The sequence below is a fragment of the Leptosomus discolor genome, chromosome Z (assembly GCF_034619465.1).
Source record: "Leptosomus discolor isolate bLepDis1 chromosome Z, bLepDis1.hap2, whole genome shotgun sequence".
Lineage (NCBI taxonomy): Eukaryota > Metazoa > Chordata > Aves > Leptosomiformes > Leptosomidae > Leptosomus > Leptosomus discolor.
The window spans coordinates 83,224,331-83,240,521 of NC_141419.1; the positions used below are offsets into that span (position 1 = coordinate 83,224,331).

General features: G+C 54.0%; 1 protein-coding gene across 1 annotated transcript in view; it reads right to left on the reverse strand.

The window, feature by feature from the left end:
• Nucleotides 1-16,191, reverse strand: part of CNTFR (ciliary neurotrophic factor receptor) — a 208,174-nt gene that overhangs the window by 18,761 nt on the left and 173,222 nt on the right. The window contains exons 5-6 of the mRNA XM_086480218.1: nucleotides 3,041-3,158; nucleotides 2,430-2,596 (exon numbers count right to left, since the gene is read on the reverse strand). Coding sequence (XP_086336344.1) covers nucleotides 2,430-2,596; nucleotides 3,041-3,158 — 285 coding nt within the window. The remainder of the gene's footprint in view (nucleotides 1-2,429; nucleotides 2,597-3,040; nucleotides 3,159-16,191) is intronic.

Below are 16,191 nucleotides of genomic sequence, written 5' to 3' on the forward strand. Positions count from 1 at the left end.
GCAATGCTCCCACACGGCAGTTTTCCAACGAGCCGATGCAGTGGCTTTGTCCTGAGCCGTGGGTTTTCTAGCCCTCCATCCATCAGAGCGAAACCCAGCATAACTTCCAAGATGAGGTCTCAGCCCACTTGATGCTGGTAGAGATCTGCAGGGAACCTACTGTGTGTGAGATCCACGCTGCCAGCACCCACCATGCTGGGACACGTTTGCAGCCACAGAGAAATGAGTCAGAAGAGATACTGAAATGCAGAAGTTTTTGCAATGAGAGCAGGCAACCTGGGCAAAATTGTGTGCCGAAATACACTAATGCAGTGCACTTGTTTTAGTTGGAAACACCGGGATGGCACAAGGAGAAGCTCCGTTCAGGGTAGGTGGCTGTTGATCGGCGGCAGCTGAGTTCATTCTGTAATGACTCTGCTCAGCCTGTTGACTGCCTGCTTGAACACCCAATCACCACCACTGCCTATGCTTCTTATGCACAGCAGCTGTACCAAATTCTGAGAATTCCACAGCTCTACAGAAAGTGGAGATTTTAAGGTCACTAGATATTGAAATGTTTATGGGAGCAGGCTGGCTCTGGGGTGCAGGACACAGCCATTCCTATCAGCACAGACCCATCGTCCCTTCCCCGAGTGCCATCTCAGAGGGTGTTAAAGCATCTGCCAGGTGGTGCCGGGGCGGTCTCACCTTCCACCGTAACCCCTGGGATGTGTCCAGGCACCCTGCCCCCCCGCAGGCACTCTTGCAGGAGGCAGCAATATTGCACCCATGCTAATGGCTGGCCCGGGGCAGTGCTGGCCTCTGCTCACCGCTCCTTCAACCTGGGCTGAGTTTGAACTGCTGGTCTGAATCCGGCTTGTGCTGGTGCCGGGATGCCCGGGGCTCGCAGCTGGGTGTGCTTCCCAGGGGGGTTGCCCTTGTGTGCTGGATGGAGAACCAGATGTTTGGGAAGCCAGGCAGGGCATGGGTGGGATGCAGATGTTACAGGACGATGCCCTGAACTCCTGCAGGAGGGAATGCAAGGAACTCAGAAAATGCAGCTTAATTGCTGCCCTGGGCCCCACAGGCTGGAGGTTACCTTCATTTTTAAGGAGTGTATCTTTCACAAACACAACAATTTTCACTTAAAGGCACCCAAGTGACTGAAACTCCACTGCTTCCCTGCTAAGTTCTTTGCCTTGTTATCAACGTTTGCAATGCACCAACACAAGCTTCGGATATGGCTGCAGGGACATGGCAGGACAGTCCCTGCTCCAAAATAATTTCCCTGCTCTGTTCAGAGCTGGCACCTCGTTTCTTGTTTGATGTTTTTCAGGATTTGAAGTACAAAGGGAAAATCTGGGATAGCAGTGAAGCTCATCTTCTTGCACTCCGGCACTTCCAGACGCTCAGGACTGGGACATGCAGCACATTGAAGGCAAAGACTGACTGCTGGCTGCACTTCAAGGATTCGTTTATTTGTTTTTCTGGTCCAATAATTGCCACATGTAACCAGCAAATTGTTTTTCAATGTGTTTCTGAACTCTATCCTCTCCCATTTTTCCTATTATTTGAGGACGAACACTCTTGTCACTGCACTGGCTGTAATCTGTCTTTGGCTGGTGGCAAAAGTGCTGTGCTCAGCTCCCTGCTTTGCCATCCTTGGCACTGAATTGCCTCGTCCGTGCCAGTCAGAGGAGCACCTGCACCACAGCTCTGGACACGGCCAGGCAGCATCCCTGTGGCACAGCCAGCAGCATGGACACCCAGGCCCACTGCTCCCTGTCCCGCATTACACAGCATTTGTTGCCCAGATGGGGCAGTGAAGAGGTGCAAAGGGGGGAACAGGTTTTTTGGGAGCATGTTAGGTAAGGGCTGGTGGAGGATGACTTCAGGAGGGCTTTATCTTGCCTAGGGATGGGGGCAAGAGGATGGGACATTTTAATTTATCTTCCAGTCCTAATTCCCATGGCTCTACTTCCAGCACAGACACCAAACCTCTCTTACAGGAACACTCATAGGGGCAAGACGGGCAATGCCATTTGGACCAAACCAGTTTCAGAGCCCTCAACCCTGGTACATGGCAGCTGCTTTCCCAGTCCCCAAGTAGGGACCACAGGAGACCTGGACCATCAGGATGGGACCAGGCAAGGCACTAGGTCACCGATGGGACCAGCATGGGGGCTGTCTGTGGTCATCCTGCCTGGCTCCCCCAGGATGCTGAGGTGCCAGCATCACTCACAGCAGGGCCACGAGAACCAGGGCGGTACAGGGAGGATGCCAGCATGGTTCAGACTGCAGCTCCCTCTCATGCATGGATAGGCAGAGGCTCCACTTGGAGAACCTGCCCCTTCCCCGGCCCACCGCTTCGGCAGGCAACAAACACTACGTGCAGAGCAAGCCAACCCCAACACCGTCTCAGAGAGGCCAGTTGCTGCCATGGAAGTTACCTATGGTGAACTCGTCAAAGGTGAGAGTGGTGGAGTTTTTGCCCAGAGCATTCGTGACTGTCAGAGTCACCTTGTACTTCACCGTCGAGAAGAGCTGGAGGTATCTGATGTGACACCTGTTTTTTGGAAAGACATCCTTCTCGCAGACCATCTCTCTCGTGCCATGTCTGGAAAGCAGAGGCAAGAAGAGCTGTTACCTGTGGAGCAGTGCTCAGTGTGAGAACGCACCCATGCTGCTGGATGGAACTAGCGTATGGCAGAAAGGAGCCCAGCTGTGCCAAATATGCTGAAAAACAGTGGGCACAATCTCCACTGTGGACAAGTGGTGCAGACAGGATGGACTCGGGGGGGGCGTAGAAAGAGGACCTGGGAGCTGGTGACTTTCCTGGTCCCCTCTGGGGAAACCGGAACTTTCTGGGGACAAAGCCCTAGGGCCAAGCACCCAGTTTGGATGTCCCTGGAGCATCCTTCCCCAGGCCTATTTCTGGGACATCGATCTCATATGCTCAGCACAGGTCAGACCCACTGCCCCAAGACTTGACAGCACTGCTTGAAACTTGCTACAGGGACAAAAACTTGCTCCACTGCACCCTTCCTTCCCAGGCACTTACATGACAGAGATGTTGAAGGAGTTGGGGATGTAGGTGGGAGTGGGCAGGTGCCAGCTGCAGTAGAAACCCTTCGGGTAGTTGTTGGACCGGCACATCAGCACTGGCTCCTTCGGAGGGGCTGCCAGGGAAAGAGAAAGAGCAATTACCCATTGAGGTGGGGTTATCACCTGGTCCTGAACAAGGGGATCTCCCTCCACTCTCAACTACTGACAGCTTGGGAGGGGACACACTTTGCAAGGTGAGCCTGGTCTGTGCCTATCAGCTGCTCGAAGCATCTGGGGGCCTTTGTCCCATGTCTGCTGCCGAGGTTCCCCGTGAGACTTTGCTTCGGGCTGCACTGTGCACAGCAGCTCACCTTCTTCCCTGGCAGTTCACTGGCTCTAATGAGAGATGGGGTGGTAGAGGAGGTTGGCAGGTACTGCGGGAAATTGTCTTCAAGGCTGTGACAGAGACCCTGATGGGGAGGAGGTGCTGCTTTCTTGACCCCATTAAGCTACAGTGCTTGTGGCTTTCTCTGCCATGTCCCTGGGGCATGACAAACTTGTTGAGGGATGATCCTCCAAAAGACCAGAGGTCCTCAAAGGGAAGAAGAAGGACTGCTTATGGCAAGATGAGGAGGAACATCCAGAAACCAGCAGAGACAATTCATCTCCACGGGAGGATTGGCAGTGTTAATGCTTTCAGCAGTGGGGCAGAGCATCCCATCCCATTCCATTCCAGGGCTCTGCCTCCCAAAAGACATGGAGGCGACTGGAGACAGGACAAAAGCATGCAGTGGAGAGCAGCTTTCCTCTGGCTTTGTCAGCCAGTCCTAGAGATTAGAGGCAGAAGAGGATTTTAAACCAAACCAAGTGTTCACACTGCACTTGGCTTTCCTGGACATATTTGCACTCTGTGCTCTTTGCAGGAGAGCAGCCAGAGCTGCAGGAAGGCTCTGCAAAATGCTGAGGGATGGTGCATGTGGGAGGGTGAGATGCAATACCTTTCAGCTGATAAATTTTGCCCTTGTAGGTTGGTAAAAATGTTATCTGAACTGACAGCAAAGTCAACTTCTCTCAGCACCTGGCCACTTGCATTGCTAAGAGCAGAGTTTGGCTCCAATAGCACCTTGGCACAGTACCGTGCCATAAAATACACTCCCTGGGCTGGATGGGCACCTGGGTTCCCTTGGAAAGGCTGTCTGAACCTGTGGTGGTCCCTCTTTCTCTTCCTTCGTTAACCCTCATCCTCATGCATCCACCTGCGATGCCCCAGAACATGCTTTTCTCTCCATGCAGAGGTTTTGAAACAAACCTAGCAGACCTGGCAGCCTCAGTGCAAACATCACTGCTTGCCACCCCACTGCGGTCCTGGCAGCACTCCCCACCACATGGCTACCTGCCCTCCTCCCTGTTCCTGAGGCAGATGCCTTACCCATGGCTGCTACTGAAAATGAGGTGCGAACTGGGATGCAGTGACCCAAGAGTTCAGGGTCCAGCACCAGGCTGGGAAACTCATTCCTCTGAGGGCCGCAAGGGCAAATCACAAGTCCCATAGCACCGTGCATGCACCATGTCTTGCTATGGAGCAGCCCATACCGATGCTGGTGCAGGGAAGTTGTACAACCTAACACCCCTCAGCATGCCTTGCCAGAGAAGTAAAGGATGCAGCAGTTTGGCTAAGGGTGCCCTCGCTGCACCAGTGAGCCAGCAGCACCAGGAAGATGCTAAAGCCTGAAGACATCAACACAAAATGGGAAATTCCTGCAGCCATTTTTGTGCAAGTCCCCCAGATCATGTGCAGCCCCGCAGAGCTGCTGGTCTCCTGGAGGTCTCCTCAGCCCCACTGCAGTGCAGCCCAGGCCCCACTGGTGTAACATGCTCAAGGATGCATCTAGGACCACAGCAGGACCCTGATGGGAAACAGCAGCCTGACTGTGTCCTCTGGAGAGAGCGGTCATCCAGCTGGTTTGCCGTAAGCACAGACTTCCAGGGTGGGCTGCTGGGATCCTGGCTCGGCATTGCAGAGCAGAGCCCATGGTCCGAAAATAAAGATGGGTTTTGCTAGAAGAGCTTTCAGGGGGGATGCCATGAGCTGCAGCTGCAGTCTACAGAAGGGAAACTGAGGCACGGGGCTTGCAGGCATGCTGGTGCCCCTGGGTCAGGGCTGGAGAGGGAGCAAGCAGATGACAAGAGAGCCAAGGGGAGCAGGGTCAGGGAGGAGAGAGTAGGGAAGGGAGAGGGAGAGGGAGAGGGAGAGGGAGAGGACATGGCCAGCAGGGAGGGGAGGCTGTGCAACGCATGTTCCTCCTAATGACTATGTTCCTCCTAATGACTATTTCAGCCTTCAGCCGGCAGACGAAGGCCAGAACCTGGTTAATGAGCCTCCCAGCTAAATTATTCAAGCAGACCCTCTGCAGCAAAACAGAGTGGCTGATCGCAAGCCCAGAGACAAGGGCCTGATCCCTGCTACAGCTCCATCCTCCTCCTCTTCACCGGCTCCTTAACCCTTTCCCTGCCCCACAGCCGCCCCCGGGGTGAGGCGGGAGCAAACCGCAGGGCAGCATCGCTCTTTGCAGGGAGCAATGGCGGTGGTTCGGGGGTCCAGGGAGATGTTTCGGAGGGCTCGGAGGGGTCGAAGGGGTGCAGAGGATTTAGGGACAGCCTTTGGGGTGGGAGCGACCGCGTGGTGGCAGTGTGGGCTCACAGCACCCGCCTGGCACCCGGCAAACCAGGCTGGGGGCTGGAAGTATTGCATGGGGTGGTGGGAGGATGCTGGGGATGCTACCGTGGGCCTCTCGCCCACTCGCTGCTTGTGCTCGGCTGTCCTGCATGACACCAGGACCGGGAAGCCGCGTAGAGGCAGCCAAGGCTTTGCCGAGCGTCTCTGAAGTCCTGCACAGTCCCTGCCCGACGAGGAGGCTCTGCTCCACAGCCCCAGATTCTGCGCTGCCACTGAGCCGCAATTAGTCCGTCCGAGGATAATTTATCTCCATTTTTTTCCAGTATTATACCAGATCTGGCTCTTGGTGATCTGTGCTAATTCCACCACTGAGGAGGCTGGGGTGGGCTTGTGCCTCCATGTTTCCTTTGCTGGGAGAAGGGGGGCTGCCCAGACTGCCTCCCACTTCCATCACCACTCTGCAGAAGCCTTTGAAGATAGCCCATTTTCACAACCTTGAATGTCCTGAAGATCCTTTTCTCTGCTCCAAGATCAGGACACCAAATGCAGCCCTTAGCCTCTGTGCCTACAGCATCCTCCACTTTTCATCCTCTGGTGCGTTTTAGCAAGCCAGAGGTGGAAGGAAAGCCTGGGGAAGGGAGAAAAAATGACCTTTGTATCTCTGCCACCCTGATGCCCATGCAGCATCCTCAGCCTGCTGCAGCTGAAGGGATGCTGCTGTGCCTCGCCCCAGCCATCACCCTCTCTTTCTGGGCAGGGACAAGCTGTCTCATGGGGGCACTCCTGCCACCTCCATCTGTCCAAAGAGCCATCAGTCCCAGAGACACAGGCATTTTGTGAGGGGGATGTCACACAACTGCCCCACTTTCCACCTTGATGGGCAGAAAGTCCACCCCACGGCAGAGCACAAGGCCAGCGCATTGTGCCACTCGGGGCTGTGACCACGGCACCATGCAAGTGACCGTGACCATGACCGCAAGGCTCCACGACCGAGAGGGCTGCAAGACCCTTCTCAGCTGCCACGGTGCCTCGGGAGGGCTGTCTTTGCCCATCCTGCCATGGTGTCTTTTCCAAGCTGGTGGCAGGGTCCCCATCTCCCTGCGAGAGACAGTGGCTTGCAACCCTGTTCCTCTCCCCTCCTCTCCCAGGAAAGGTGCTCGCCGGCACAGCTCATCCTGCCCATCAAAGGCTCTTAAAGAGAGCAAATAGAATTGCAGGCTCCAATCGATCCGGCGCTCCATAATGCTGTCTTTGGAGCTGGGCCAGCCTGTCCGGCCGATGGAGAGAGCAAGAAAGGCAGTGGAGGAAAACAAAGCCATTGAGGGAACATTAAAGCCTTTTTCTTCCCTGAGCCTTTGGGCAGTGCCTCTGGGTGTGGGGTGTCCCCCTCCACTGGCTGATGTCCAGGTCTCAGCCCCTGCTCAGTGCCAAAAACAGTCCAAGCAACATGTTGCTCCTGTACAGGCACTTCTCCCTGGGCTCCTGCATGCAGACTCCCTAATCCTGGCAAATATTTACTTCCCTGTCACCTCATGGAGCTGCTGAACTCTGTTAAAGGCAGAGCTCCTTTCCTTTTGCTGCAAACAGCAACTGCCCTCTCTAATCTGTCTATTAACCTCTCGCATGGCAGGAAGCCACTTCTCCCACGCGCTCTGCTGATGTCCTTTCTGCAAACCCAGGGTGTTTAATGCCCAGCCATGGCAGCTTCCCAGCAGCTTGGGCTGCAACCAGCCTTGCTGCAAAAGCTTGGGACAAAGGGATGAAAGGCTGCACCAGAGCCAGGCACATCCCACCTGGGCATGCTCCTCACAAGCTGTTCAATGCTCCAGCAAAATTTGGAGCTGTGACAAGCAGCGAAAGCTGGTGCCACAGTCATTGTCTCTGCAGACCTCACAGAAGACCAGTGGCAGGGATGGGGTTGGCTTTCCCATCACATGGTGCCCCAGACTTTGCATCCATTTGACCACTGTCTCTCTGGCTTGTTGGAAATAGCTGTCACTTGACCAGCTCCAGCATCTCTGCCCAGCTGGGAAGAGCACAAGTGGTCCTGAAGGATGAAACAGCTCTGGATGCATCAGCACAGACATGGATTTTTGTCTCCCTCCTCATCTCTAAAACCCAGTTGTCCTTGTACCCCGAGTCCCACTGTGCAGGGGGAAAGTGTGACCAATCCATTTTAGAAACCACTAAAAATGATCTACAATACCTTTTGCTAGCCCTGCTAGGTCATGAGATAATGGACATTAAAATCGTGGCATTTTTATATATAGAAAAGTTATTTTAGGTCATTTTTAGAGGTTTCTGAAGTGGATCAGTTATAATTTTCCTCTCCTGCTGAGGGCTGAACGTACTAAAGATGCCTTGTTCCACAGGTGGAGGGATACAAAAAATAGTACCAATAAAAGTTTTAAGAGACCGCTCAAACACTTCTGTAGGAGATATTTCTTCTGGTGCACTCTGAGAGCATTCAGGCGCTGCGCTGCTGGGGGATACCAATCCTACAGCATGCTTGTGGGGTCACCTCTGTAACTTGCCATCCCCATCTCAGGCCAGCAAAGGGCCCTGGGTCCATGACAGCTAGAGCTACAGCCGTGACAAAGCTTGCCTGCACACGGGCAGGACCCCTGTACTGCTCCATGCTGCGGGACAACCCCAGCACTGATGCTGTTCTGCTGCCAGACTCCCGCTGTTAGCATCCCTGCCTCTCCCCAGTGCCCATTTCAGGATTGCTGCCTCATCTCTCGCCTGTGCCTGACATGCCCTCTACATCTCACTCGCTGACTTTTTTTTCACACCCCAGCCATGGCCTTGCAGGTGGTGAGTACGTGCTGGTAAGTAAAAAGGCACCCAAGTGACCGACAGCAAAGCTGCAGACACTGCTGCACACAACGGGGACCCACCCGGCTGTGAGATGCCAGCCCCGAGCGCACAGGTACACGTGCATAAGAGCAGCACACCCCGCATGTCTGTGCCTGCACCTACACAGATGCTTTTCTCATGCACATGCCGGCTGCAAGCACGATGTATTATTTATCTAACCCTGCTTTTCTAAAGTCTGTGTACAGCAGGCTGGTAGGGAACAATAAAGAAAACAACAATGAATCAATCCTATTTCTAGTGCCCGGTGGATCAGCGGAGCATCTGCCTGCCGTGCACCACCTGCACTGGAGTGCAGCATGGCTGTGGCTGGGGACGGTCCCTTCCACCACCCCAAATGTTGGGATGCGACTGCATTTCATTGTTGGAGAGCGGGAGGGAGGTGAAGTTCTGATTTTGTTCTGCTGCCCCTTGTCCAGTAAGGGTAAGGTTGAGGAGGGGTGCAGAGGAGAGCGGTGGGGCGGTTCAGAGGCAGGTAATGCTCCCCTGCATCATGCTCCTGTGCTCTGGGAACATCAAGTTCATAACCACCACTTCTTCAAGAAGGACTAAGCAAGTTTTGGTTTTAAAATTAATGTGGCATAATTCATGTGAGAGAGAATTAGAGAGTGCAGGGGTGCATAGGTGCAGGGTGAGATGGGTTTTTCCCTCACTGACCTCCTGAGTGACCTGGGCAAGTGATGGAGACAGGTATCTCCCAGACAGTCTAAGCCACCCCCGCAAGGGACATTTTCAAGGGGGACATTTGTCCCCCCTTGAAATTAGACACGGAAGACTTATCCCTCTGGACTGGGTGTCATCCCGGCTGAACACGAGTTGCACACATTCAGCCAGCACCTAGTCCAGCCTGACTCTCTCACACTGCATCTCCTCCCTGGGAGCTCCCAAAATGGGCCAGGGACACCTGTGGCTGTAACCAAAGTCCCCTGGCCATGCTGCCATCTAAAAGCTAGCTCCTCAGCCTCAAAGAGCAAGAATTTATTCCCCAGGAGGTGCTGGAGAAAAAGGTGGACTCAGCAAAAGATAAATTTCTAAAAGGCCCTGTTTTACACTGATTGGGGCTCGTAAACCAAGCTATGGATTTTCTCATTTCCCTTGCAGAAAATTCAGCGTGCACGTCAAGAGGCTGTGCTGTAAATTTTTGGGCGAGGCATTACTTATAGGGAAGAGAGAGCTCAGAGCACTGATTTAAGCCCAAATCACAGTGCAAGGTCCTAGCCCTAAAAGCTGCCTCGCAGCAGGACAGCGTGGTAATAGGCTCACCGGAGTTTGTTTCATCCTACGCTGCATGAGGCCGCGCTGTTCACGGCACAGCAGAGGTGCTCTTCAAAACTGACAGCTCTCAAGCCTTCAAAATATTAGCAAGCAAGCCTACTTAAGCAGCGAGAGGAAAAAGCAAGAGAAGCAGGGCTCTGTCAACTGTGGCATGGCGTGGGGTGGCTGGCGGGTGTGGCAGCCCTCTCCAGAGACGCGTCCCAAGGTGTGGGATGCTGTGGGAACATGATTTAGGCAGGTGAAGCCATCAGGCATCCCGCAGCCATGACAGACACCCTTGCTTCCAGCTGCAGAGCTGACTCCCTGCAGCAGCGTCAGTGCTGGGCAGCGTTCCTGTCCCAAGGCAATGCCCACAGGGGTCCTTGGAGATCCTGCCCAGCACACTGGCATCCCAAACCCAACTGTGCTCTTGTGGGTGCCCTTGTCCGCACAGGCCGGGATGCTGGGCAGGATGCTTTAGGGACCAACGCACAGTGGGGATGCTGGGAGCCTCCAGCCTTCGATTCAGACCGCACCACAGCAGAAAGTCCCCCCTAACCCACCAGTCATCCATCAGAAACCAGAGACCAGCCTTGCTCCAAAACAGTATTAAATATTGAATATAAGAAAGCAAATCTGTTATCTGGGATAATTGGGAGTAAATAAAACATTTAACCAAACCAAATGCAGCTGTTTCTACTTGGAGCCGGCACAACAGCAGGGAAGCCAGATCAGCTACTCTGCATCGTCGTTACGGCAGCTGATTATTGTTTTGTGTGTAACAGTAGCACGGCCAGGCCTTGAGCGAGGACAGGGCCCATGGTGGTCGGTGCGGCACACCCGGGAGGGGTACATCAGCAAGGCAGGATGCAGCAGGACAGTGAGTGTGCCGGGCATGGGAAGCCCTTTGCAGCGCTGGGGTTTGCTCTCCAGCCCAGGGAGTTCACGGTGAGGCCGGCTTTCCTCCCCCAACACCTCTGCGAAGGGATTTGCATGTAACATAAACCATTTCAGAGCCAGGTCACTGGTTCGCACATAGCCCCGGGCAGGAATGACCAAACCTCGTTACCGGCTGCTCTGGGATTGAGCGTGCTGGGCCTCCATCCAGCTCCTGGAGACCTGAAGAGCAGTGTGGGGTGAAGGACTGTGCAGCTCCCAGGGGAAGGTGTCGGCAAACGGAGCCAAGAGAGGCTCCAGGGACGGTGAGTGCATCCCTGCCTACAGCTCAGGGCTGGAGCATCCCGGGATGCCAGGCTGCCATGCTCAGTCAGAGGGGAAGGGGCTGCAGTCCCTGAACAGAGAGCAGGGGTCTTATGTTGCTCTTTGCTTTCTCAGCATAGCCATGGGGCTTTCCACCACTGGGGTTTGGGGAGGAGAGCTTGACGCCCCCACAGCTCCCACCCAAATGCTGTGCCTATCCTTTATGAAATGTCCACGAAGGATGAGGGGCATGAATTGCATGGAATTTTCCAGTTCTGCCAAAACACTTTTCTGCTTCCAGGGGACCCTCCTCCTTGACATGGGGCTGGATGCACCATGCCAAGGCTGCTTCCTAGCAGCCGCACAGGTTCCCCAGAAACTTCTTCTCACGCCAAGGAGATTGTGGTCGGTGCATGTGGGATCATGGCACAGCCCCAGTCTCCAGAGACGAGTATCTCCCTCCATTGGTACACCTTGATAAAAGGCTTGATCAGAGCAGCCCAAAATTCCTCTGAAGTGTTGGTTTCTGCAGTGCCCTGTCTCAGCCCACACCAGCTGTGAGCAACACGCAGCCCTGGAGCCCGAATCTGTGCAGAACCCTGGAAATCTCCAGGAGCTCGTCTGGAAAAGCTGCCAGCCAGAGAGAGGGAACATTCTTGCCTGTGGGAGGGCAGTACCTCTCCTGGCTCGGTTGTGCAGGGGGCATATGGTGTGCCCCAAGGGCTCCCCAGCAGGTATTTGGGAGCCCAACGGTCTGTACCATCCAGCCCCCTGCCTCCATGCCTGTGGGGCTTACAGAAGAGAACTCAGCATCCCCTTCTGCCTCTTTTCCCAGCTCCAGGCACAAAACACCTGCACGATCTACACTGTGCAATGCCCCTGCCCCCTCTATCACCTTGTTTAAAGGCTGCAAGAAGCAATCCATCCTCCTCGCCTCTCCAGATGCAGAAGACAGGGAAAATACCAGGTGCGATCAGACACAACTGGGACCATCAGCAGCAAAGCTGTCCCACCAGAACTCCTGGAAATTGTATATTTATCCAGGAGGAGACTCCGGAGGAAAGCTACAAGCGTTTTGTCATGTACTGAGCAACAAGCTAGCCACAAGTATTACCAGCTATCACTCCCACCAGGGGAGTGTGAGCTGCCTCTAACAGCCAGCAGCTCTCCAAAAATGCCTATTCTCTCTTCATCCCTCTCAAGATGCAGCCTGTATACATCCCCTTCTCTGCTCCACTCTTCTGCAGGCTGCTCTCCCAGCCACCCGGGCGAGGGGGGTGCCTGCTAGAAGAGGGGTCTGACCCCACTGGGAATGGGGAGGAAGAAATAAGAGATTTCTGACTCTCTGGACAGAAAGGGATATTTTTGGGCTTCTTTTCTCCTGCCTGGGCAGGAGGAGATGCTGGTAGGAGTGGTTAGTAACCAGACATATCTCCCTATCCACTTTCTTCTTGCACTGGCACTGCCTTTTGCAGGAAAAGCTCCTTTCTTTCAGCATATACAGAAAACCACCCTGTCCTCTTTTCTCGGACATTTTCCTAGAGGAAACACTGCAAGCTGTTCTCCCATCCCCTTACAAGGCAGACTCCAGGGCACCCTCTAGCCTACACCAGCTGCTCCACCTTGGATTTAGTCAGGACAGGGGGCCTGAAAGTGGGCATCTGTGTGCCGGTACTCCCCTGCGCATGGGGGGTGTGCACAGGCAGCAGAGCCATTTGCTCATCCTCGAGCCAACCCTGTGTTTAGCCATCTGGATTGCATCCGGGTTTGCTCACGCAGACTCAGCATCCCCTGGCCACCAATTCACATCCTTGGGACTGCCCTTCTGCCCTGCACCACTGCTCTCCTGGGGAGATGCTACGCTGCTCCGTGGGGCTGATCTGCAGCCCGTGCCTGTCCCTCAGCCCCAGCGAACACGCAGCCCTTCGTGTGTGAGAGCCACAGCCCCAGCAATGCTGGTGGCTTTGACCAGCTTCGTGTCACTGGCACAGTGCTGCTGGGAAACCAACTGCAGGCACCTTGCAAAAACAGCTGGGCTGAAACCAGAGGTCCCCTGAGAGATGCCAGAGTGGGCTGTAGAGAGCTGACACAGGACCAGAAAGAGCCTCACGTGGCTTCTTTCTGTGCTGTTCCCACCTTGAACCTGTGCGAGTCTCCACAGCAGCAGACAGCCTCCTTGGTGTGTCTAGTGAAGCCACCTGGCCCCTTCCCTCATGTCTTTCTCCGTAATATACCCTGGAAAATCACAGCACGAGACACTGGTGTGGATGGGGCCGAGATGGACACCCCACAGGGGAACTCTGGTTGGTGGTGCTGTTCAGGCTGCTCATGGATGCTGCTAGTCCATTAATGACACGCATCAGGGAAGATGCTTAATTTGTCCCTGCAAATGAGGCCTCCACACCATTCCTTAGCTGCCCACTCTCTGGCTTTGAGAAAATACAAGTCAGGCATGTCACTAACAGCAGGAGGGTCCCCAGCTCAAGCCTAAATCCTCCCGTGTGCTGTTGGCACCATGGAGTGGAGGAAGGAAGGAGCAGGGAGCCCAACTTCAGAGCATCAGTCTCTGCAGCTCACCCAAAGGGCATCCTTCAAGGGGACAAAACCCAGAGGAGTGTGGCATTTCTGGAAGGGATGAGCTGAGATACCAGCTCAGTTAACACCACTGCTCTCTCTACGAATGTCTTTTTTTTATCCTCAGACCTGAATCAGGCCCTGGCCTCATTCTTATCTCACAGCAATAAGACCCTTGAGACGATGTAAGTCACACAACCCCAGACTTCACCGCATTTGGAAGTAATAGCTGCATCCTTAACTCAGCTAACTTCAAGGGAGGTCCCATTATTCAGCCCATCTGTAAAGAAATGGAGCTAAAAAAAGGCTCTTTGCTTTATGAAAATGATGCTCATCTCCCTCAAATCCTGGCTCGACACTTAAATCCCCACAAGCAGTAGCAAGCAAACCCTGCGGGATGCTCCTGGCGTGCACAGCCAGAGAAGCTCAAACAGCTCGAAGGGCTTGGGGAGTCTCTTCCCACTCGTGTGAGAGCCCACAATCTGCAAAACGAAGCATGCAGAACAAACTGACTCGATTACTCACAGTGACTGTTTTCACCCGCTCTGATCATCACCTGTAAAATCTTTGCAAGGTTGTTTTCATTTTCTTCTCTCTCTGCTTCCCCCAGCTCCATTCTGCAGTGAGCACCTCACTAAATTCCCTTAATCTCCCCTTTAGGTCATACGCTATCTTCTAATCCTTTAATCAATTCTCCTTTGGACTCCCTGTAATTTATCGATAGCTTTTTAACAACGAAACCCCCAGAAGTGAACGCACTTTTCCTGAGTGCATCGACTCCAAATCAGTGGCAAGAGCGGTACCGTTGCCGACCCTTCCCTGTCAGTGAAAACCTGGATGCTCAGCACAGCTTGTCCTGCCTCATGGAGGACAGCAGCTTTTCATGCATCCTCTGATTTGCTTCCAACAAAGAACAAATAAGAAGCAGTTATTGTTGTAAAAAATATTGTTATATATATTCTAATTATTTCTGAGGGCTGGCAGGAACCCCCATCATAGAGCTCCCCCGGGGTGGGCAACCCTCCCGCAAATGCCAGGCACCAGAGCTGGGGACTGAACTGTCACCTGGAGGTCCCCAAATCTCTTTTGGGCAGGGCGAGGGGGGCAGAATTCCAGGATGTGCAACCGCGCACAGGTGATCAGGGCCCTGATGGGTTTTTTTGGGAGGCACCACACTGCGCACACAGCCGCATTGCCCAGCACAGCAGGAGACTCTCAGGAGTGCTGGGGCAGGGGGAAGAGGAGGGCATGGTGCCCAGATACTCCACTAAGGGCCTGGGACTCTTCCTGGCCGGGTTGTGGTCTCTGCAAGAGGCTCAGCACAGGATCAAGGAGTTTGGCAGGGAAGCCCAGGGCTGCTCTTTCTTCCCCTGCCTTTCTCACCCCCTCCAAGGTCAAACAGTCCTGGACTCTCAATAAACTGTCGTAGGGGCTCCAGGGGATTTCAGGAGGTATTTGATAGGATTTCAGCAGACCTGAAGCGTGACTTCACAGGGACGGGGCGGGGGGCGGGGAAATACCCTAGAGCTTTGGAGGGAAACATTATTAGAGTCGCTCAAGGATTTTGCTGTGCTCTCTGAAGCGTTGCACGGAAATTACAGGAGAAGAGAAAGCCCCATGGTCCAGACCCTGCCAGCAGCAGAAGGATGCTGCGGTGTCTTGGGTCACAAGCCCCACTGCCCTGTCATGGACCAGCAGCACACTGCTGCTGCATGCACTGCAAATGCCTCCTGCAACAGGGACAGCTCTCCTCTCAATGCAGGCAGATGGCTCAGCATCCTTCTGAGATGAGGTGAGTAGTGGGGACAGGTCTGAGAGCAGGGATTTGGCTGCAGATGATAGCTGCAAGGATGTGCTGGGGCAAAACAGACAAGGCAGGGCAGTCTGGTTTCACCCGAATACGTTGCCAACTTCTCCTGGAGCAGAGAAAGCAGCTCTGGCTGGGTTAATGCCAATGCAGCTAGGTCCATCCCATGGCATATGTGTCACCAGCAGCACAGGAAGGAAGGCAACATGCCTGGAGTAAGTGGAGAAGCGTTGTGACTCTGCCAAAGTTTCTGACCTTTCCAGCAGTGATATGGGGTTGAACCTGCCCAGGATCCACTATGGGGGCATCTGGGGTTTGTCTGCAACACAGAGATGCTGGAGGCACAGATTGGTACCTATCCTGTGCCCAGAAAATTGTTCACGGGCAATTTTGGAGAACAGTTCCCATAGCAGCACCCACGGCGTTACGGCAAAGCAGCTCAGCCATGGCCCCACATAATGAAATGCAAATTACTTTTGAGATCATAGCTCACACAGGCGTCTCGGTGGCTGTCTCTCCTCCTTTCTGCACTAATATGGGCTGGAAAGGCAAGAACTGAGCAAGGACCCGGAGGGCAGATGGATGTTCTTTGTTTCTCCTCCCCATCCTGATGCCTTACTTGGACCCTTGGGGAAGTTTGTAGCTCAAACACAGCCTTCGCTGTGAGCCAAATGGGTTGCAAATGTATTGGCATGTGTTGTGTCATCTGCAGCAGTTAATAGGATCCATTTTCCAAGGAAGGGGAAAAGAAAAGGAAGAAGAGGAGGGGAATGCTTAA